The following is a 21,354-nucleotide window of genomic DNA, read 5'->3' as shown; positions in this document are numbered from 1 at the left end:
CCAGGGAGGAAATGTTGCGAAATCTTCTCCCAGCATGAAGCGGAAGTGGCAGCCAAAAGGACCCTTCCTTCATCCCCCCAGATGTCTTTCCGAGGCCAAAGGGAGCCCGCAGCCCCCTGTCACCCTCCTGTCCCAGGATGTCTGAGGCCACACTGCACTGGGGGAGCACTCAGGGGTTCACTGTCATCCCTACGATGGTGCATCCCAGGGGTCTCTAGGTGGGGATCTCCAATTTGTCCCCAGGCCCTCAGTGCATAGGGGATCCCCTTCAAGGCACCCCTGTGTGCTGTGGTCTCCCCAGGAGAGTGGAAGCTCTCTGAGGCCATGGCCAGTGAGTGATGACAATGCAGGGCTCTGTGCCTCAGTTTCCCCACTGACAGAGCAAGGGTGGTGTCAGCGTTTGGGGGGGTGCACAGAGGGACTGCAAGGCTGACTTGCCCTCTGTTGGGGATTGCTGTGGGCGATCCCCCCACAGTGGAGTCCCATGTCCCTCCTGCCCTGGCTGTGCCATGCCAGGCTAAGCAAAATCATGCCAGATCCGTGCCCCTGTGCCAGCCCCAGAAACTTAATGAATGCTGTGGCTCTGAGTACCCCTATTACTTTTAGGGGAAATCTGCACACAAGGGCATTCCCCATGAACCCCCATTACTCTGGGGCACTCACAAACCCTTTGAGCACTCCCCCCATCCTCACAGCTTTCCATGCTTATCACTCGTAGGGGTGCCCCACGGTTTTGGGGCGCCTTTCTTCCCTGGGAGCACGTGGTAAGTGCCCCCATCATATCCCTTGGGTATCACCACAGACTCAAGGACATTCCTGTTCTCTGGGAACACCTACCCAGTTTTGGGCAACCCTCAGCTCCAGGGCACCATTACAGCCCCCCTAGGAAACCCCCACTCCCTGTGTCACCTCACATTTTTGGGGCCCTGTAGCTCTGAAATGATCCATTTTGCAAGATACCACTTTCCCCTGTAAGCACCCCCATATCCCTGGAGCACCAATTCTTATACAGACCCCCATGCGCTGGGGCACACATGCCACTTCCTAGAGCGTCCCTATAATCCTAAGGGCACCCCGCTGTTTCGGGGGGCTCCAACACCGTGAGTACTCAATTAATGGGGAGCGGGGGGGTGGAAGTGAACACCTCACTTTTGGGGACTTCCACACCGTAGGCATATCCCATATGCCTGCTTCACTCCTGCTGGCGGAGATGCCCGTACCACGAACACCCCCTAGCCCAGCGCCCCAGCCGTGTCCCACCACACTTGTCACCCCCTGTCCCACCCCATTTACGGGACACCCCTGTCCCCGCCGGCCACGGGGCGGGGCTATTGTGACGTCATTCATGGGGGCGGGGACTGCGCCTGCGGCGGCGCCGAGCCGGAAGTGACGCGCAGGCGCGAGAGCGGAAGCGGCGGCGCAGGCTCGGGCGGGTCCCCGGTGCGCGCAGCGGGCTCGGCTCCCTCAGAGCCGCTCCCGGCACCGACATGATCCTGCTCGAGGTCAACAACCGCATCATCGAGGAGACCCTCACGCTCAAGTTCGAGGGCGCGGCCGCCGGGTAGGAACAGGGGAGGCGGGGCGGGGCGGCGACGCGTCCGCGGACCGAGGGAGGGGCGAGGGGGCGGTGGCTGGCGGGGCCCGGGCCGTGCCAGGCGCCCGGGCACGAGAGTAGAGCCTGGCGGGTGGTGCCGGGGGAGGACGGGGCTGAGACGGGCGGAAGGTGGGGGCCGGGGAATGGTGACAAGGCAGGATGTGGGGCTGAAGAGTGGCGGGAGCGGCACCGAGCCAGCGGGTTCTGTGCTACCAGGTGGCGGCCCGGGAAGGAGGAGGGCAGAGCGGGCACGGGCTGGGGGCCTGCAGGGTGCAGGGACTGGGAGGAGGGTGATGTAGGTGCGGGAACTGAACTGTCGCCGGCGGGGATGGGCAGAGCTTGGGCAGAGGGAAGGCCTGCGGAACAAGGGAGTAGAGTGTGTCAGGGCAGTGTTGGAGGGGAGAGTGGGGCTGGATGGGGTCGTTAGTGCCAGAGCAGTGGAGAGCACCGCGGGGACAGGACGGATCTGGGAATGGTAGCGGAGATTGCCGTGCTGGGGTGGACGGGAGGACAGGGCCTGGACAAGGAGGAAGTTGGGAAGGGAGGGAAGTGGATTTGCACGGTATTTGCTATATAGGTAAAGCGCGTTTCATCAGCGCGGTGCCAGCGCTGGTACAGAATGTGTAGGGGGGGCCGAGGAACAGGAAGCCTGTGTACGGAGCCATGGCTTCAGCCTTTTGCTTTGGCGGTGGAGAACAAATTCCAGCTTGCTCCTCTTTGCTTTCTCGAGCAGAAGGGATACAGGCGCATGGATCAGCCATGGCCCCTGGTGCCAGCCTGGTGCCTGGTCTCGGGGGGCAGGCTGGGGGGTCTGGTTCACACCCACAACTCTGGGTGAGATAGTTCAGTCCCTGGGGAGCCAGTGGTTTTTTTACTGCGAGTATTGCAGCAGGGCTGTAAAGATGCTTGTGAGGACACAGCTTAATTTGGAAGGAAGTCCCTTCAGTATGAATGTCCTTATCTAGATCCAAGTGGCCCGTGGGCTCGATGTACTGCCTGCTGACTGAGACACTTTGTACAGAGACAAAGCCTTGAGAAGCAAAGCATAGTGGTGTTATCTCTGGGGTGGAGCCTGCCCTGGCACTTCACAAGGCAGGGCTCAGGCTGCTCCAGGAAGGGACCCCTCAGGCAGGTGCCTTTTTCTGTGTTACCTTTTTTTGTCCTGTGATTTTTGAAACTCTCATCTTTTTGCATGCAGAACGTTGTCAGATGCCACTTCCTCTGCTTTTCCCTGACTCTCAGTTGACTTATTGCTCAGATTGGGGTTTTGTTTTGTTTTGGTAGGTTTGGGTTTGTTTTTTTTCATAAAATAAACTCACAGGCTGCTCTGCCTTGGAGGACAGCTGAGCTGCTCCCAGATTTTGATTCAGCTTGAGCCCTGATCATTTAATGCAACAAGCTTCCCCAGAGTATAGGCACAGCACTGGGCAGAGAGAGCTCCCAGGTGACCACTGCAATATTACACACACATCCATTAGAAAATGTGGCATGTGCAGAGGTTCACAGTGAGTGTCAGAACAGCTTGTCAATCACTAGTCTGTACCAAGGCACTCTTCCTGATGGAGAGAGAACATTGTGCATGTGTCCCTGTGTTGATGTGCCGTGGAGGGGCAGTTTGCAGTTTGAGATGCACCCCAAAACCCTGACTCTGTGAGCAGAGCTGTGGTTGCTTGCCCTGCACCAGCCTGCAGGCCCCTGAGATTTCCATTTTGCTGTATGGCAAAGCCACCTCACTTGTGTGTTGGCACGCATGCCTGACATACTGATTGTTCCTGGATCAATTTGTAGGGTGGCTGATGGTGCTCTGCTTCTGCCTCTTAGTCATCTATGGCATGTTCTGTTCTTTAGATGGCGTTTCTAGATAAGTTTCATGCCTTGAGGGTGTTGCTGAAGGTGAGGAAGACATTTACTTCTGAATTTTCTTCTGTACTTGTTCTGGTGTCCGACATCCAGGCAAGTGCAAGGAGGTTTCTCCTGGTTTCAAGTCTTCTAAGGAATGGATGTTACAAAACACTTATTCAAGTGATATTTCTTTTCCCTATGGCCACAGCTCTTGGGTTATTCCTGTGCTGCTCAGCCTAAAGGCAGGAAGGGATTTCCTGTATTTTGCTGTTTTGGTGATGGTTTTCCAAGGTGTATCTTGGGGATGAATACAGGACAGTCAGGGCAAGATTAAGCCTGGAAGAATTTGGTAGTTGGGAGGAGTGAATCTGGACACTGAGGGAGAGCTGGGTTTACATTACTTGCTCTAACCCAGAAGTGCAGCAGATGCAACGCGGGATTTGTCAATAGTGGTTGTGTCAGAGCCAGGTGTGCCTGGTAGCATCAGTGCCAGCCTGGAAGTGGGGCAGGGCGGCGTTCATTTCCAAGTCCTTTTCCAGAGACTTGTCCTGTGACATGGGCTATTTGCTCCCATCTACTGCAGTGCAGCCATAGTTTGGCAGGTTCCTGCAGAGCTTTTCTGGGCTATCAGGTGTGAGACACTCCACATTTCACCTTGTCATCTAGAACTAGGTCACATTTAGAAGTTGGAATTCATTAACTGCCTGTGATTGCCATAACATTATTGTCAAAATCTGCTTTGTGTGAAGGTCCATAAGCTATCCCTGAAGTTCCCAGTGTGAAAGGTACCTTGGCAGGACTGCAGACAGAGATCAGCACTTGAGACAGGGCCTAACCTGCCTCTAAGAGTCCTCCGTGGACAAGGTCCTTGGGGTTTGCCAGCATCCACCTGTAAATAGGGTAATTTCAAATTTAATTTGGTTTTGTGGGCAAACCCCATGGAAATCTCACCTCCTTGGACAGCCACTTGTTGAAACACGATATTTAAATCAAGGTGGTAACAGATGATTCTGGACTTCAGTGCATCTGATTTTTTTTTCCTGATTCAGTTCTAGTAATTTATTTGTTTAAATCTGTTCTCCTAAATCAACCACATTTTAAAATAAAAGCCTAAAGCTACCAGAATTGAAATAACTTGAGTTAGGAATTTGCTGCTACAGTGTGGGAATACCTGATCAGTACCTGGAAATAAGTTTGTTGAAATGAGGTTGGCTCATGAGCTTCTTTACATGTCAAGAGAAACCTTCCATAAGCTTTTGACCAATTCATTTGTACATGAGATGTTGCCTGGAAGCTGGTGTCACTGGTGGGTTTTCCCATTTCTGATAGAAATGTCATGTGAGGAGATGAACTCTACCAGCTGGGAGATCCTGATTCTCATTATTGCTTTCCTTTGCTAACCACACAGACATTAAATAAACCCCACAAACACTTCAAGTGTAAAACATTTTGATGATTGTCTTCTCTGCCTGATGAATACTCATTCTGTTTGACACCAACAGATTTGCCATCCAGTTTTGTCCTGCTCTAATTTAACTGACCCCAAGTGAAAGTGTGGCACAGGGCTTTAGTCTTAGGGTTTGGTTTTCCAGTCACTCATAGCTTACTCAAAATCTTTAGTAAATTAACCATCTGTCTGAAATTGTTACTTATTATTTACCCACTGTGCAAAAGAACACAAAGTGGCATAGCTGAGGTACAGCATGCCTTTTCCTAGGTTGGGGGCAGAGGGAAAAGAATCTCAAATTAAATTGTTGGTTTCTTTACAGCTATTAGTAGGTATAGCATTGCAGGGCTTCCTGACAATTGGATGCATAGGAAATCATCTGAAGCTTTAACTTCCTGATGCAGAGTGGTTCCTGTGAGCCAGTAGGAGCTGGGCTGAAGCTGTACCCACCTGCTTTATGGTATTTCCCATCTGCGGTCACTTGATGATTGTGGGCTGCAGAGCTGAGCCTTTCAGACACAGAGGCTGAGCTCTGGCTGAAACTAGACAGTGAGAACTTCATGTTCGTGGTATGACTTGAAGTGAGTTCATCATGGGGAGACTGAGGAGTGTCTGGAGACTGTTAGTGTGCTGGGGGGGTAGAGGAGCTTTGAATCCTGCCAGGCACTGCTGAGGAGCTCTCTTCAGGAGTATCTGTGGATATATGTGCTTCAGGGATGCTCGGAGACCCCACCAAAACCAGAGATTGTTCCTCTGCCACCCCCTCCTTCTTGCTGACACAGGCATTTTTGTGACTTCAAGGGAAACAGGATTGGGGAAGTGACCTAGGTTAAAATTAAACAGGCAAAACTGGATATTTTTAGCTTAGATGAGTTTCCTCATCCCATTCATTGTGTCATGGCTGCTCACTATGGTGCAGCCATGGAGCAGGCATCAGATCTCCCTCCTCCAGCAGCAGTGGCAGATGCTGGCTCAGTATCCACACAAGCCCATTCGGGAGCTGCACATCTCTCCAGGCACAACCTCACCTGCTGGAACTCAGTCTGCCTGACTGCAGGGTGCTCGGGAAATGCTGCTGGCAGAAAGAGGTACCCTTGGGTTTTGCTGGCACAGGGAGTGCTCATGGTACACCTGGCTGTCCACATTGACTGAGGGTGCTGTAGGTGTTGGAGTGTAGCTCCTGCATTGTCACAGCACATCCTGCTTTGGATGCCAGGGAAGATGACTTTGCATTGACAGTGGATTGTGAACCACCTCTGTCTGGAAGTAGGCAGTGCTCTGGTTTTGTGCAACAGCACAGGGAACAGGAGGGAAGAAAAGCTAGATCTGAAAAGTGTTAGGCTTTCACAGGTGGTTCTGTCATCACTCCAGCCTCAGTTTTCATCTTGAGTTCCTAAGAGGAGCCTGCTCTGTTTTATCTTCAGAGTGGTTCTCACTGCAGCCACCAGTGCTTGACACCAGAGAAGAGTAGGTATCCATCACTGTACTAAAGAAAGACAGTAAAAGTGTGTGCAAAATGAAGCTCTTTCCCCAGAGACTTGGCACAACTCTGGATCACTCTGTTGGGGAGCCACAGGCTGTATACCTACAGCTGAGGACACACAGGACGAAGATCTGGCTGGAAGGGGACCTGCCAGTGCCAGCGTGCTGCAGGACCACCTGTGCTTTGTCCAGTGTGAATCCCACTGCTTTCCTATCAGCCCACTCCAGCAGGCTGTTGGGCACACAGCAAGGGAAAAGTTTGGGCATGGAGGGGTCACCTAACCAGGAGGGGAGAATTGGCATGTGCAGGGGCTGCCGTACACCGCTCGGCACCACCCACCTGACAGAGCACTCCTGCTTGAGTTCATGGTGGGTGTACTGCCAGAGCTGTGGGAGCTCTTTGATTGCATACGCTCCTGCAGCTTACGCAGAGAGGCTTTTGTTCACTGAGTGGGGCCCAGAAGTGGAGAATCTGTTCAGATAATTTTAGACATTGCTCAAAATTTTTTTTATTGAGGTGACCTTTCTATAGCACGAGCCTGCAGTCTGTCAGTGAATCTGCCTCACTTTATCCAAATAGTGTGTTGACTCTGGTGATCTGAAAGCTCTGCCCAGAGCTTTAAGCTTTGAAATGTCCTTTTTTTTCCCTCCTATGGGTCAAGAGATTAGAGTATCTGCATGCCTGCAGCTTTTGAAAGAATTGCCATTCTCCATTACTTGGTAGAGGCCTTAATTGTGATGTGGGAGATGCTTCAGTATGGTTGTCAGCCAAGTTTTTAAATTTGTTGTAACATACGGCTAAGAGCTTTTGTGGCCTGAGAATGAAGCAGGGAAGTTGTCTGAGTCAAGTGAGGAACTGCTGTCAGAAAAAAGATTTGCTGTTGCTCTTAAGTGCTCACTGGTGTCTCTCCATGGGCACCATGGCTCTTCACGGATGTTCTGCCAAGGTGAAAAATCTGATTTGGAGCTGGCTCTGTATTAGACAGACAGGGCGTAGCAGCCATTTGGAGATGAATAGGAGGAACACAGGCAAGAAGACATAAAACTTGTCAGGGTCTTTTATTGTTACAAGCAGAGGGCAGATGGGATTTTGTGTGGGTTTGACTTCAGTCCTGATAACAGTTATCACAAAACGACTGGTGCTGGGAACAGCTGCCGTTTTCTCATCAGAGTTCAGGCCGGGGTTTGCAGAAAGGTCTGGATTCAATGTTTAGTGCAGAGAGAAGCCATCTCAGATATTCCTGGTATGAGATGGTTTTATTGTCCATTCAGGGCAGAGGGTAGCAAACAGGGAAGGTCACTTAGGGATGGTTCAGGTAACATTGGAGGTAAGGAGCTTGAAGAGGTCACAGCAGCTCTCTGCCCCAGGAGTGGATGAGGTGTCCTATCTCAAATCCTCTGAGTATAGGTAGGCTTAGTCTGTTTCTCAGAGATTTGGATCAAGGGTAGAAGTGAACCTCCAAGGACCTCCTGGCTTCCCAGTTGAGATTTACAGTCCGGCTGGGACTTAGAAATGGCTGCAATTCAGAGTCATTCAGCACCAAGCTGCTGAGCTGCCAATTCCTTCTATGGGTGTGGAGGGCCTCCTCATGGAGGCAAGGGATGCCAGAGCACACCAGACCACACAGAGCTCTTTGGGATCGTGCCAGTAACCTGACAGTACCTGGTACTCACTCTCAGTGGTGCATGCCCCATCCCGGGCCTGCTGTGAACCCTCTGCACTGAGCCTTTGTCCACACAAGAGCAGGAAGGACAGAACAAGGAGAGGACATGTTGTGCCTCTATAGAGCTATTTCTGCTGGTGGAAGATGGGGTTGCTGGAAGGTCAAGGGGAAGTGAACATGTGTGTGTGACCTGCAGCATTTTTGCTCATCCAGAAGCTATGGAATGCTGGAGGTGAGAGCTCCTCTCTCTTCTGCTTGGGGACTTCTTGAAGCGGGAACAACAATCCCAGTAGCAAAAGGAATGTTTTTTCTATTAGAGAGACATTTTGAGTAGCCAGGGTAGTTTTGATTAGGTGAACCAGAGAAAGAAATAGAAGCACTTTAAACATTGTAATTGTAAAGCTCCTGAACTGTGAAAGGCTAAGAGGGCTCACTTTGCTCCCAGCCACACTTCCAATGCTCTTCCTTGTCCTCCCATGGGCCAGGCGAGGCCTGGGTTACTTAAGTGTGTGCCTGGTGAGTGCCGTAGATGACAGGGCCAGCGTGGCAGTGAGGAGCTCTGTATGCGGCTCACGTGAGCTCTTGCTTCACTGAGGCTGTGCCGGGAAGTGGTTGAATATTCAGCTCCTAAAGTTCTGCCCAGTTACCTTCTTTTCCCTTAAATACTCCCCCTCCTTACCATCCCCAAGTACCGGAACTGAGCCACTTGGGAAATCAGCTATAAAATAACTTCTAAGAAATGACACTTGCACAATAACAGGCTCAAACCCAGCTGTGTTAGCAGTGAGCTTTTGTGTGCAGAACAAAGGCTCTCGTGCAGAGCCATCAGCTGGCTCCTGTACATGGTCTTCCTCGGTTTCTTCAATGATGTGATGAGTGATCTTCCTGCCATCCCTTGGGTACAGGGCAACCAAATGGGGAATCATCCTTCCTCAGCAAAACCACTCCAGTACACTGGCTGTCAGCCACTTCCTTGCATTTCTCAGAGGGGGGTGCTGTGTTTGGAAGGCTCTGCTGGGAGCGGGGGCTCCGGGAGATGTCAACTCTGTGTGTGTGGGGAATGGAATTTGAAAGGTGTAACTCTGAGAAGATGGAACAGAGGTTTAAGGATGTGTCCTGTTTAGTATTCCTAGCTCTCATGTGCCTGGCTGTGCTATCTTTAAAGCTTCCTACATAGGTTTCTTTTTTTATAAAAATTTATACTGCCATCCAAGCTGATTCCCACGTCTGAGTGTGATGCTCTAAAAGAAGAACACGTCCGCATCAACTGACCGAGTGGGATCTCGGGGATTTTCTTTCATCTCTGCTCTGAGCCATCCTCAGTGAGCAGAAGTGGCTTGCACATGTTGGGGAATTGCTCCCCTTTCCAAGAGCCCAAACTAAATATGCAGCCAAGAATGCCTGCTGAGCCCATCTCAGGCCCAGTCGGGAAGGGGAGATGAAAGTAAGAGAGGTCACACGTAGGACCTGCTTTGGGTGCACTTGCACCACTCCTTTCAAGTGTGGGTTTTATCTTCAGCAGTGTGGCACAAAAGACAGAGGCTCCCCAGCCTTCAGACAAAAAAGGGGCTGTTGCCCTTCATAGCTGATCACTTTCACAAAGCAGGAACACCTTTTCATTTTCACTTAGGATCTCCATCTGGGGGTTATTTTTTCCCTTTCTGCTGGAGTAAAATATTGACCTGGTGAGTGTCTGGGATCAATGCAGTGCCTTGCTCTCCCTGTATTGCCCAGCTTGAGTTTTATCACATTGTGGTCATTTCTACCTTCCAGGAATGAGACTGGGCTGCAGAAAAGCTGATGGGAAAATAGTGCTCGCTGCTGAGATAAAATAATTTCAATTGTTACAGAATATGGTCAGGGAAAGTAGATACCAAGTCATTGCTTCTCCCCACCTTTCTCAGTGTATGAATCATGGTGTAGCCAGGACCCAGCAGCACATAAGTGTGTGGAAGAGCAAGTTTTGGCAAAACGGTGGAAGCTGGTCTCTGGGCAGCAGCAGCAGCAGCATAGTTGAGACCACTGACTTTACTCTGAGGAGTTATTTCACTATGTTGGTTCAGACAGGTGGTAATGAACTGTTAGAGACTAGATTTCTGTTAGTAGCAGCATTATTAGCCTGTACTCTTGATATCATCTACTTCTGACAAAGAAATGGAGATACAGTGTGAAACAGCAGTAGCAGTCTGGCATTTTTATCCTGTTCTCATTTTCCACACCTGCTCTCAGCAGTGGAGATACCTTTGCATCAATTCTCTGTTGGAGAGTGACCTATTAATACCAGTCCCCTTGGAGCTGTGAAAGTAGTTATGTACTGCCAATTCCAATGAAATGACCTTCCAGAAGCAGTTACATCTCTCACAGATCATGGAGAAATGTCAAAATAAGGTTTGTTAAGAAGCAGTTTAATCTTCATAGTCACAGTGTAACATGTGATGTGCCTTTGGCTTGCAAAGGGTTTTTTTTGCTGATCAGGGGTTCCAGAGACCACTCAAGACAGTGTTAAAGCACATCCAGAGATACAGTTTTTCTGCAGAGGCTGTTAGCAAAATGTTGGGGTGTTTTGGAAGCGGGGTGGGATGAAATGAACATGTGGAAAGTTTCCTTCTTTGGCTTGTTCCTAACACTGCTCCTAACACTACTAACACTTTCCTTACTTGGAAAAGGGGTCTTTTCTGCAAGCAAGTTATATCAATGCATTTGCAGAACTGGTGTTGATGGCAGAGGGGGCTCTGTGTCAGGAAGGATTACTCAGCTCCTTCTGTGAACTGGTATTGCAGGACCTTACAAAAGATCCTCTGTCCCAAAATCTGTGTCATGGACATTCTGTACAGAGTAATACTTGTGAAAACAAACTTCTTAGTAAGGAGTAGCTTTCTTAGGCATTCTAACTGGAAATCTGTGATGTCAAAGTCTATACATAATCTAGAAATAGTAGAAATCTGTGCCAGCTTCAAAGTCTATGTTATGTCATCTGGGGTAGAATGGTCCTTATAGGAAGGGGAAGAAGTCTAAGATCTCTTGTCAAAGGTTACTACTAGTTGGACAGCAGGAGATAAAAGGGTTTTAAGGAAGAACTGCCTGTGAGAAATAAAGCCTTGGAAATTAATCCTCTTTCCTTCACAGCTTGGAGGCTGCTGTTAGAGTTTTCATTTATGTCCTTTGTTTTCTTTGCTTTTTAGAAATAAACCAGAGGCAGTAGAAGTAACGTTTGCAGGTAAGTTCCACAGCTCTCTTGAGTTCTCTGAATGAAGGGCTGGCTTGAACAATCTGCCCACACCACTGGGCAGGGGCGATGTGGAGATCCTGCAGTATCCACAGAGCTGGCTGGTGTTTCACTGGCTGCCCCACTATTTCTCTGTCTGTATGCCTTCCCAGGGACTTCACTAGAGCATTGAGTTCACTGGTGTGCTTTGGTGTGTGCCTGCTACACAGCTCTTTTACCTCATCTGTTCTCCAGTCCTGCCCTTGGTGCTACTTGTTACGAGGTCTTTAGCACCATCTGGTTTGAGTTGTTAGGAAGCTGACTTAGGGTGACAGGCAAAATGGATTCATCACCTCAAGTTTGCTCTTCAGGAAGAGAAATGCCAAGGAAGTTAAAGTACTCATTCAGCAACTGATTTTTGCTTCTGTTATCAGGAATCTGTGTAAGCTGCAAAGCACAGTGGGGAAGTGGAGCTTACTAGGTAGCTGGAGGGTTGCTTTTCCCTTCCTCCTGCCCTCCCTGCCCATTCTGCAGTGAAGTGGAAGCTCTCGCAGTAGGCAGCGGCTGAGCTGCCTTTGCTGGCAGAGAGATTTTCTCCTCCCGGCTGCAGCTCTGGCCTGGTGGGCATGTCAATCACTTTCTGTGCTGGCCATCCAGAAGGCTCCTGTCTCTGCATGTTTGTATCCTTGTGCATTGAGCACAAGTGGATTTGCCATGGATGCTAAGTGACACTGGACTAAAGCTTTCAGTGATGGACAGGTGTCAAAATTGTTTCAGCCCTGTGAATGATAGCAGGTCTCCCTACATGACATTACCAGTTTCCTTAATTGCGGGTTTCTCTCTTGCTGTGCATGTGAGGGCTGGAACAAGAGGAGCAGTGTCACTTTATGCAGTTACTAGAACTTGTAGGGAAAACCTTCCTCAGAAATAGGAACTGGTTTCGGTTCCCTCACATTTCTCTTGCTTGCTTCTTAGACTTTGATGGAGTCCTTTACCATATTTCAAACCCCAATGGAGACAAGACAAAAGTCATGGTCAGTATTTCTCTGAAATTCTACAAGGAACTCCAGGAACACGGCGCTGATGAGGTGAGTAAGCATCTCCAGGCCTCCTGCCTACAAGTACTGTGCTGGCAGCAGTGCCCTTGTGATGTTGATGAATCTAACATCTGACCCTTAGAGGAGCATCTGTGCTCCCATCTCACACTGGTCAAAGGAGCAGCCCCATGCCAACCAGGAGTCCTGCTTTGCTGAAAGACAAGAGCAAGTGTGTTGACACTCTCTCATGGAAAAGTAATCATCTTGTATGACCCTGCAGCCTGAAAGGCAGAAGGCACCACTAATTTTGCAAGTTCAAAGCTAAGCCTGACCATGTAGAAGTAGTTTCCCTGACTGATGTGTTGAGCCCACAAGTGGAGGAAGGCTCCAAGACATCTGTGGTGCTTCTCTTCTGATTCTTAACCACACTTAAGAGCAAGTGCTGGGCTCCTGCTGCATGTGCAGACCTTGGTTTGCAGGCTGGTTCCCTTTTCACTGCTGCTGTGTGAAGTCAAGGCTCAGTTCCTGTTGACTGGGCCCTGTAGCTGCAGAGGGCCATTTATGGTAGAAAAAAGGAGCCTCTCTGAGCTGTGGTTGGATGGTGAGGCAGGAAGTGTGACTCAGTTCCTGAGTCAGTTTTCAAATCTCCGCATAGCAAATGGGCATTACTACCCAGGGCTTTTCAGTAGGCTTTGCCTCTGGATATCTGTCCTTGGAAGAAAGCAAGGAAACTGCTCTATCAGTTTATTGTGATTCTGGTGAGAAACTGGTGATTTGAACCCAAAGTGAATTCCTGCAAATTGCCATAAGACCCTTTTATGGTCTTTGGCTTTCCTGGTTCCTGAATGCAGAGCTTTCTAGGTGCAGCACTGTGTGCTTCTGAAGGTCCTGCTGCTGGCATGAGAGTGTCAAGCACTCCAAATGGTGGAGCCTTCCCAGCATGTTTGGGGAAGATCAGTGCAGTGTGTGATCCCAAGAGAGCCCCTGTAGTAGGTGAGTGGCTGACAGCACCGTGCACCAGCAGCCATTGTGGTAGAGGTGGTGGAAGGCAACTTCCTATAAACTTTTATAGGAAAACGGTATCTGTGCAGGACTGGCTTGAAAGTAGTGACTAAATAGAAATTACATTTTTCAATCTCCAGTTGTCATAATGTTACTTTCTGTACTTCCCTGCAGACAATGTTGCTTGTTTCTACTCTGTCAATGGTGAAAGCCCACTGTGAGGAATGCAGAGTGGGCTTCATGCTAAGACAGGGCATCTTCCTGCGCCACTGCAGGCAGGCTCTCTGATGAGAGGAGGTTTTGGCATGCAGAGAGTCTGTGTATCCTTTCCACGTGGTAGTGGGTGTCATCCCAGGAGGGCCAGTTCTGCCACAGCATTGTTGTGTTCTTCTCTGTGAAATACCGCCTGTTCCCAGCCCCCTCATTGACACAGAGCTATGGCTCAGTTGGAAATTGCCATTGATGTAAAATTCAGCAGTAATTACATTTGAAGAAAGGTTTTTGCTGTGCTGTAGGCGGTTCTGCTTCTGGGAGGCATCCAAGCCTGCCTGGCAGTCTCCTCTTGATCCCCATCTGTTCATGCAGTAGACTGAGACAGTGTGTGATCACCAGGCCATGGTGTGCTCTGAACTTGCCGTCCTGTGAGGAGAGGGACCAGGCACACTTTATATCTGCCTTTGAATGGAAGAAGTGGTAGCACTCAGATCTGTTGTGTCAGGCTCTGCTAATTGTTCTCCTTTGAAGGTATGAGCTATAAGACTTCTTCCCTGCACAAGTCTGACTAGCAAGATCTTGAAAAGGTTCCAGTTTTGAGTCCTCTCCTGCAGTATGTCCCCTGTCAGTGGAGTTCAGGGAGCCCTCCCTAGAGCAGGAACAGCCAATAGCACTAGAAGCTGATGACTTAATATTTGTTTTAAGTTCTCTTAGACTAGGAGAGGCAGATGCTGTAATTTGATACTTCTAAAAGAAGACCAAACATGGCCTAGGCTGTGCAGGAGGAAACAGGTCATGATAGCTTGTGCTCTCAATGTTTAATTTCTTTTCTAGGTGTTGAAGAAAGTCTATGGAAGCTACTTGGTAAATCCTGAATCAGGTAACCCTGCAATAATAACATTCACTCTGTGTGTGTGTGTGTGTGTGTGTGTGTGAATACAATTCCAGAATTACTTAAGTCACCTGAGAAATGCTCATACGAAGGCTGCACTTGAAGAGCTTGATATCTGAGGCTCCCTGTACAATGAATGGCAGTTTGAAATTGCCAATTTAAAAGGTGGCTCAGACACGTCAGGGATGATGTAGCTTGCAGCACAAGCTGTAATTCTTTATGCAGTCCTCCTCCAGGAAGCCTCTGTTCCTCAGGTTGGGGTCTTTGTTCTTCTCAAAGATGCTTTGTAAGACACAGGAAAACCATGGTTACCTGTGACAACATCTCTTCCTACTCACTGCAAAAATTTGGGAGCAGTTCAGCCAGCACGTGTGTCTGGGAGCTTAGGAAGGAGCCCTGGGAACGTTGCCATGGCCACGCGCCGAGTTCAGGCATGGTTTTTGGCAAGTGCTTGGGGTGGAAAGAACTCACCCCTGGGGCTTTTGGGAGGATTTAAGGCAAAAGTGGGACTGTATGTGTCTCTTTAAAGAAAAGTCTCTGCTTTCATTAAGGCCCTATGCAGATTATTAAGGCTACTGGCTGTCCCTTCCCAGGTTACAATGTCTCCTTGCTCTACGACCTGGAGAACCTTCCTGCAGACAAGGATGCCATTGTGCACCAAGCCGGCATGTTGAAGCGCAACTGCTTTGCTTCAGTCTTTGAGAAGTATTTCAAATTCCAGGAAGAGGGCAAAGAAGGAGAAAAAAGAGCAGTCATCCACTACAGGGATGATGAGACAATGTAAGTGTTCAAACCAAACAGCACAGGGGGTGGACAGTGGTCAGTAGTCTGTTCCTGTGCACAGCTGTGGGTTTTGGTGGAAAATCAGGAAATCCTCCTGCTCTGTGCTTTGGCCAGGGTAATAAGGGCCTGTCTTAGACTGCCACAACTATTCCATGAGGGTAATGCTTATGCCTTGGGCTGCTGGGATGTTACACAAGAGTCTCTGTTAGTGGCAGCACTTGTGGCTGCATGCAGGAGAGGAACTGGCCACTCCCAACAGAAATGTTGTGCTCCCTGTAAATACTGTCTAAAGGGAGGGGGAATTTACATCAGCCAGGCCTGTGAATGGCTGTTGTATCTACTTGACCTTGTCACACAGTTGCTTCCTTGTCCAATTGACCTTCTTAGCTCTGGTTCACAGGTGGGTTCTTTCTCCCTGCAGGTATGTTGAGGCAAAGAAGGACCGTGTCACGGTTGTGTTCAGCACGGTATTTAAAGATGACGATGACGTGGTGATTGGAAAGGTGTTTATGCAGGTATGGAAACTGAATTACAGGGTCTGGTCCTCAATTCAGATGCCTGCTTGCTTGAAGCAGCATTGCCAAACAAGCTGCTGCAGTGAGCACAGCGGCAGTTTAACACATGTAAATGCTTTGCTCCATGCTGCACTGGGATGGAAGAACATGCTAATGGGCATAGACAGTGTATTTTCCTGGCTCTTGCATTGGAATCTGTATCATCAATAGTCTTGCTCAATTGGACAATCAAGCGTATTATGTGTTACAGATGAGAAACACCACAGTGTTTCTTCAGTCCCCACATTGAGGCCCTGTAATGTGGTTAGCTATGGTGTAGGGATTTCAAGGCAGCTGAGGAGCTGAACATGTTGAGGAGGCTGTGAAGGGAGAGGAGGGGTGAGACAATGTCATGCCATGCATGAGGAGGAGCTGAGAGTGCTCTTCACCTTGAAGTTTCTTCCTGCTAATGCTCAAATGCTACAGAAACATTCAGCAGCTCAGTGTGACAGCTCTTGAATTCGAGCTTTTTAGAGCTATGAATATACTGAATTTGTGGGCTCTAACCAATCATAATGCCAAGTTACTAACTGGACTGAGCTACCTTTTCCAATTGCTGTTTAGCTGGGAAGCATTGAGAGACTTGTAGTAAGCACTTTGCTTGTCTGTGAACGACTGTGTGCAGCCTGAGGAGAATGAGACATCTGTGCAGCTGGGGAGGCTCAGTGTATGCTCATACCTGTGTTCATCTGTGCCACTGGCCCACCTCACTCATCTGCTGAAGCTCCTGGGGAGCCAGCCTCCTGTGTGGGCATGGCCACGGAGCAGGGCCTGCAGAGTGTTCCAGGGATCTTTAACCCCCCTGTTCAAGGGTGCCAGGCCATGCTGCTGACAGGCTCATGGGCAGCAAGTTACTGGCCCAGTTTGCTGGAGACCAGTGTACCTATGTTGGGTGTCATCAGAAGGGGTTCTGTTGCAATGAAAGTCTTCACAGCTCTGTTGTGTTATTAGCTACAGACAGGGCATCTGCTCTGGCTTTGAGGTTTTCCCCCACAAAGCATATCCCTCAGCCTGGAATTCAGCTTTTAAAATGGGAAGGGAGACATGATGTGAACAAAATGGGGTTAGTGAGGCTCCTGGGGAGATGGCAGTGCTTCAAGGCAGCAGCTGTCCTGGAGCCTCCATGTCCTGAATTCTTGGTTTTTACAACAGCAAACCCTGCCTCTGCCCAGCCACAGGAATTTCCACTCTGAGTCACACTGGCTTTTTCTCTCCAGCTATTGCTCTTGCATAACGGAGCTGGGTATGGTGTCTGCTCATCTGGGCTCTCATGGAGAAAATGGGACCATTAACTAACCAGTGAAGCCATTTGAACCATTTCACCCTCTGGCATAACCAGCCAGAAATGCAACCTAAGCATTTCATTAAGGAAACCCCAGTGATCTACTCTAGAAGGGCCATGGTTGCCCCTGCCTTTCCCAGGGGAAACTGCTCAGAGGAGAGGCCAAGGGTACCTGATAATGTGTAGGTTGGGATGGAGGTGAGTGAGGCAGAAGGAAAACTGCCCTGCCTTGGGGCAGGAAAATGGTCTCTCGACATTCTCAGTCCCACGAAGAGATGGTCCTTACAGAGATAGTCTGAAATGCAGAGCCAGTACATTTCCTCTGAGGTGGTGGCTGTGCTGTTGTCAGAGGTGGGGGAAGGGATCTTCCTGCCTGAAGGTATTGTTTCAAGGTGTACGGAAGCGTTAAGAGGAGCAGGCTTCACATACAAGCTTCAAGCCCCCAGATGCATCTTGATGCCTGGGCAGACTTCTGGTGGGAGATGGTTTCTCAAATGGCAGAACCTTTACACTAGGTGTGATGGAGACCTTGCAGTCCTTCCTGAGAATTTCTCTTCAGGGGTGATGGGCGCTGCCCACTTTCATTGGAAGAGCATTGAAATTCCAGCAGGAGCTGTGCTGTCTCGTGTGCTTGCTCAGACTGATGTGTCCCTTCCACAAAACACCCATGGCAGGGGTGTGACAACACTGAAAGCCATCCCAGCTGCGCTGCGGTCATGTATCAATAGCCAAGCATTTTGGGCTGGTTTTGCTGGGAAAAAGGGTTACTTTCAGGGTCTTTGGCCTGATGAACTCGATCCATTCAGGGAAATCTTCTGCTCATTGCCCTTTGAAAGTGAGGAAACCCCATTTGCTTTCCCAGCATGTTGCTGAAGAGTTGCAGTGGGAATTACCTTCACTTTTCTTGTTCAGGAGTTCAAGGAGGGTCGCCGGGCCAGTCACACAGCCCCACAGGTGCTCTTCAGCCACAGGGAGCCGCCCTTGGAGCTGAAAGACACGGACGCAGCCGTTGGCGATAATATTGGCTACATCACATTTGGTAAGCAGGCAGCTCTGAGGCTTGGGGATGCTTGGGGAGGAGAGAAGTTCCTGTTGCTGCATGAAGAACAAAGGAATTCACCTTCCCTGAGTATTGAAGTGGACCATGAGAGCTGCAAGGACTCTGGGGTTGCATTCTGTCTTGTTGCCCCCTTTGGAGTGTCCCTTTTCTGTATCAGGTCACCTCAGCTCTGCTGTGGGCAAGAAGATGTGGAAGTGGACAGTGAGCTTTTTAGTGTCTGCCTACAAAATAAGTTCAGTATTTGGCAGCAAAGGGAAGAGTGGCTTTGCTGTGATATTTTGGAAGCTGTAGGTTTCTTGTGAAAGTTTTCATGCAACTGTACTTGTAGGTTGTCCAGCTGCAGGGAGCTGTGCAGTGCTTGATCAGCAGAGGCAGTCAGAGAGCAGCAGCAGAGCAGTGCACTCTGCTTTTCCAGCTCTGCCTCTGCTCTGAGCCAAACACTGATGAGCCACTTTCACCTGCCTGCAGGGGTGGTGGCCAGCAGAGAGCCATGACTTTCTCCTGGGTAGCAATGTCGAGGAGTCAAACCCTGTCCTGTTCAAAGGGATAGGTCTCTTCCAGATGGTTGGATGTGTTATTAGGGTGTCTCAGGCCAGCATTCCTGTAGTTCGGAGCTCCGAGATGAAGCACAGACACTGCAGGGAAAGGTGTAGGTAGCATTGCCCTCCTCCTGTGCTGGAAATGGTCCTTTGAGACCATAGCAGCTGTCAGCTATGGAAAGAACAGGTCTGGGATGGCACATACTTTGTTCTGTTGAGACTAAATCTCCCAGTTATCTGATCTGACAGTCTCAGGTGAGATCATCACCCAAACAAAATGTTCTTTCAGCCCTCGGATGTGGGACACCTAACAGAGCACCAGCTTATGGAAATAGCAAGATACCTGCTTGTATCCAAGTCTGTCTATGTTACATGGCTGGCAAGCTGCCAGGGAAAGATCCACAACCAATTTCAAGACCCCAGGGCAGACTGGATCTTGAAATTGGTTGAGCAGCCTGGGTGCCCTGGTCTGCCCCCCAGCTTGCTCCCCCAATTGCATCTCCCAAGCACTGATACAGCATCATGCAGTTTCCTACAGTACCATTGATCATGCAGTTTCCTACAGTACCATTGTTCCTGGACACCTGGCTTTGCCTGCATCCTGCAGAGCACACAGGCTGCTGTGGGAAATGTGGAAAAGTGCTCTGAAGCCTTGTATATAAAATCACAAGTGCTGCTTAATCTTGGTATGTGTCAAGAGTGAAGGGCTCTTTATAGAGAGCAAGGCAGGGATTCAGTGCAGCACACCCTGAAGCCTCCAGTACTGACCCTGAATGCCCTGTGCAGCCTCAGGAGGTACTAATGGTCTGTTTTGGCCTCTTCTTTCAGTGCTGTTCCCCCGTCACACCAATGCTGCAGCCAGAGACAACACCATAAACTTGATCCACACATTCCGGGACTACCTGCACTATCACATCAAGTGCTCAAAGGTATGAGGGCTGGGGCACACAGCATGGCTTCAGCCCATCTAACCTGGGTCCTGAAGGGGAGAAGCAGGAGAGAGGGGTGCCCCTTGAGAATTCATTAGGATCTGCCACTGCCCTCCCCAGTCATGCAGGGGTGACAAGTGATGCATAATTGCCTTCTCCCTGCTCTTGGACACAAGACTGTTTTCTTTCCATTCTAGCAGTGAAGTAGGATCTTTCCGTTTGGGATCTGGTTTCTTTCCTTTCTGAGAACAGAAATGAGGGTAACTGTTCAGTGACCTGGCTTTGAAGACAGGATCCTGACACGTCCCCATTTTGTCCTAATGAAACACAGGCCTATATTCACACGCGTATGAGGGCGAAAACGTCAGACTTCCTCAAGGTGCTCAACCGTGCCCGTCCAGACGCAGAGAAGAAAGAAATGAAAACAATCACGTGAGTAGCAAAGCAGGGCCTGGCTCTCTGGGTTTCTCTGCCAGCCACAAACTCAGTCTGGCTCAGTTTGGCATACTGCAGTCCAGCTGAGGTGCCATGGGGGTGACACACAGCTTACTGCCTCAGATATCCTGTGAGGAGCTGGGTCTGAGGCAAAACCCGGTACTGGCAGGTCCTTCGCAAAAGGCTCATACATGGCCTTGCAATCCCTAGTGTCTCCATTTCCCCCCCACTAAGCCCTTGGTTGCATTCCTGGGGTTTTTCACTGTTATATTAGAGCTGCCTTGTCCAGCTTTGGGGGCAGCTCCAGCTCACGGCAGGGAGAGGAGCCAGGTCCTTCTTTGGGATTTGAGGACACTGGAACAGGTCTTGCTGCCCAGTGTGTCTGCAGCTCCTCAGAGTCACTGGCTGCCCTTGGCCAGCTGATGGCTGGGGCCAGGCCACCATGCTGCCTGGCACCATCTTGTGAATCCACAGTGAAGTGGATAGAGGATAACAGTTTGTGTGAACATGTTTCATTCAGGTCCCTTACCTTCTGCTTATCCCCGAGCCCACTGGTGTCCTTTTTTCTGTTTGTCCTGTCATGTCCCCTTTGCACGCTACTTTGGAGCAAGAGGGTTGTCTCCTCTGCAAAAGTTAGCCCCTCCCCACAGCCCCGTGACTTGGTTCTGCAGCTGCAGACCCTGTGTGTTCCAGCCCAGCATTCCTGTCTGGCACCGAGAGCTCTGCTATGTGTGCCCCACCACAAACCCCATAGGGCCCTGGGGCTGTGCTGACCCCTCTCTGCATCCTTTCAGGGGGAAGACGTTCACAACCCGTTAACACCAAGTCACTGAGGCTGCCGTGGAGGACGAAGGTTGGGGCACTTGCTACCTGATAATCGTAGCTTTTAATGTTGCACCTCTGTGGGCTCATAAGGAATTCAAGCAATCGGGGTCTGTTTGTACGACAGTTGGGGGAGTAATCTGCAGAAACGAGCTGTGCTTGCGAGGACTCGATCGTTCCAAGAAACAAAACTTTAATTCCAGTTTGATTGATTTAATTTCTTTTCTTTTTTAATTTTTTTTTTCTTTTCAAGCTGTTTCGCTTTGCAGTATGTTACCAGAAATAAGTTGCAGTATTTCTTATGAGAATAATGCAATATTAACTTGTTTTCTTCTGAGTATTTGAGTTCAAAACTCCTGTATCTGAAGAAATACTGTTGGGGTTCATTAATAAAGAAGATCTTTCTATCTTAAAGGGCTGTGAGGCTTTGGCTTATCAATGCATGTGATCTTGCCCTGGTAGGGGTGTTTAGTCACAGCCCCAAGGGAGATAATTCCCGTCCTGTGGAACATATGCCTTCTGGTGAACTTAGGGGTGCGCTACCCAGATCTGGGAATAGCCTGTTGTATTAG

General features: G+C 49.6%; 1 protein-coding gene and 1 long non-coding RNA gene across 2 annotated transcripts; one reads left to right on the top strand and one right to left on the bottom strand.

Moving 5' to 3' along the window:
* The first annotated feature begins 1,375 nt into the window (after window positions 1-1,375).
* On the top strand, window positions 1,376-21,196 carry ARPC2 (actin related protein 2/3 complex subunit 2). Its single transcript, XM_015634725.1, has 10 exons — window positions 1,376-1,561; window positions 11,212-11,246; window positions 12,210-12,322; window positions 14,321-14,366; window positions 14,972-15,158; window positions 15,583-15,676; window positions 17,910-18,036; window positions 19,425-19,525; window positions 19,857-19,957; window positions 20,755-21,196. Exons 1-10 carry the CDS (start codon window positions 1,488-1,490, stop codon window positions 20,777-20,779), a joined length of 903 nt encoding a protein of 300 aa, XP_015490211.1. The 5' UTR covers window positions 1,376-1,487; the 3' UTR covers window positions 20,780-21,196.
* LOC117244690 lies at window positions 7,409-17,910 on the bottom strand. Its single transcript, XR_004498208.1, has 2 exons — window positions 17,170-17,910; window positions 7,409-13,912 (listed from the first exon to the last, which is right to left on the bottom strand). It is a non-coding gene; the product is annotated as an uncharacterized LOC117244690 (long non-coding RNA).
* Window positions 21,197-21,354: the final 158 nt, after the last annotated feature.

The sequence above is a fragment of the Parus major genome, chromosome 7 (assembly GCF_001522545.3).
Source record: "Parus major isolate Abel chromosome 7, Parus_major1.1, whole genome shotgun sequence".
NCBI lineage: Eukaryota > Metazoa > Chordata > Aves > Passeriformes > Paridae > Parus > Parus major.
Note: the sequence above shows the minus strand (reverse complement) of the source record. Positions and strands in the feature narration are given on the sequence as shown.

Coding starts and splice junctions, on each gene's coding strand:
- ARPC2 (XM_015634725.1), top strand. CDS start 1,488: ATGATCCTGCTCGAGGTCAACAACCGCATCATCGAGGAGACCCTCACG. Junction 12,323..14,320: donor AGGAACACGGCGCTGATGAG/GTGAGTAAGCAT, acceptor TTTCTTTTCTAG/GTGTTGAAGAAAGTCTATGG. Junction 15,159..15,582: donor TACAGGGATGATGAGACAAT/GTAAGTGTTCAA, acceptor TTCTCCCTGCAG/GTATGTTGAGGCAAAGAAGG.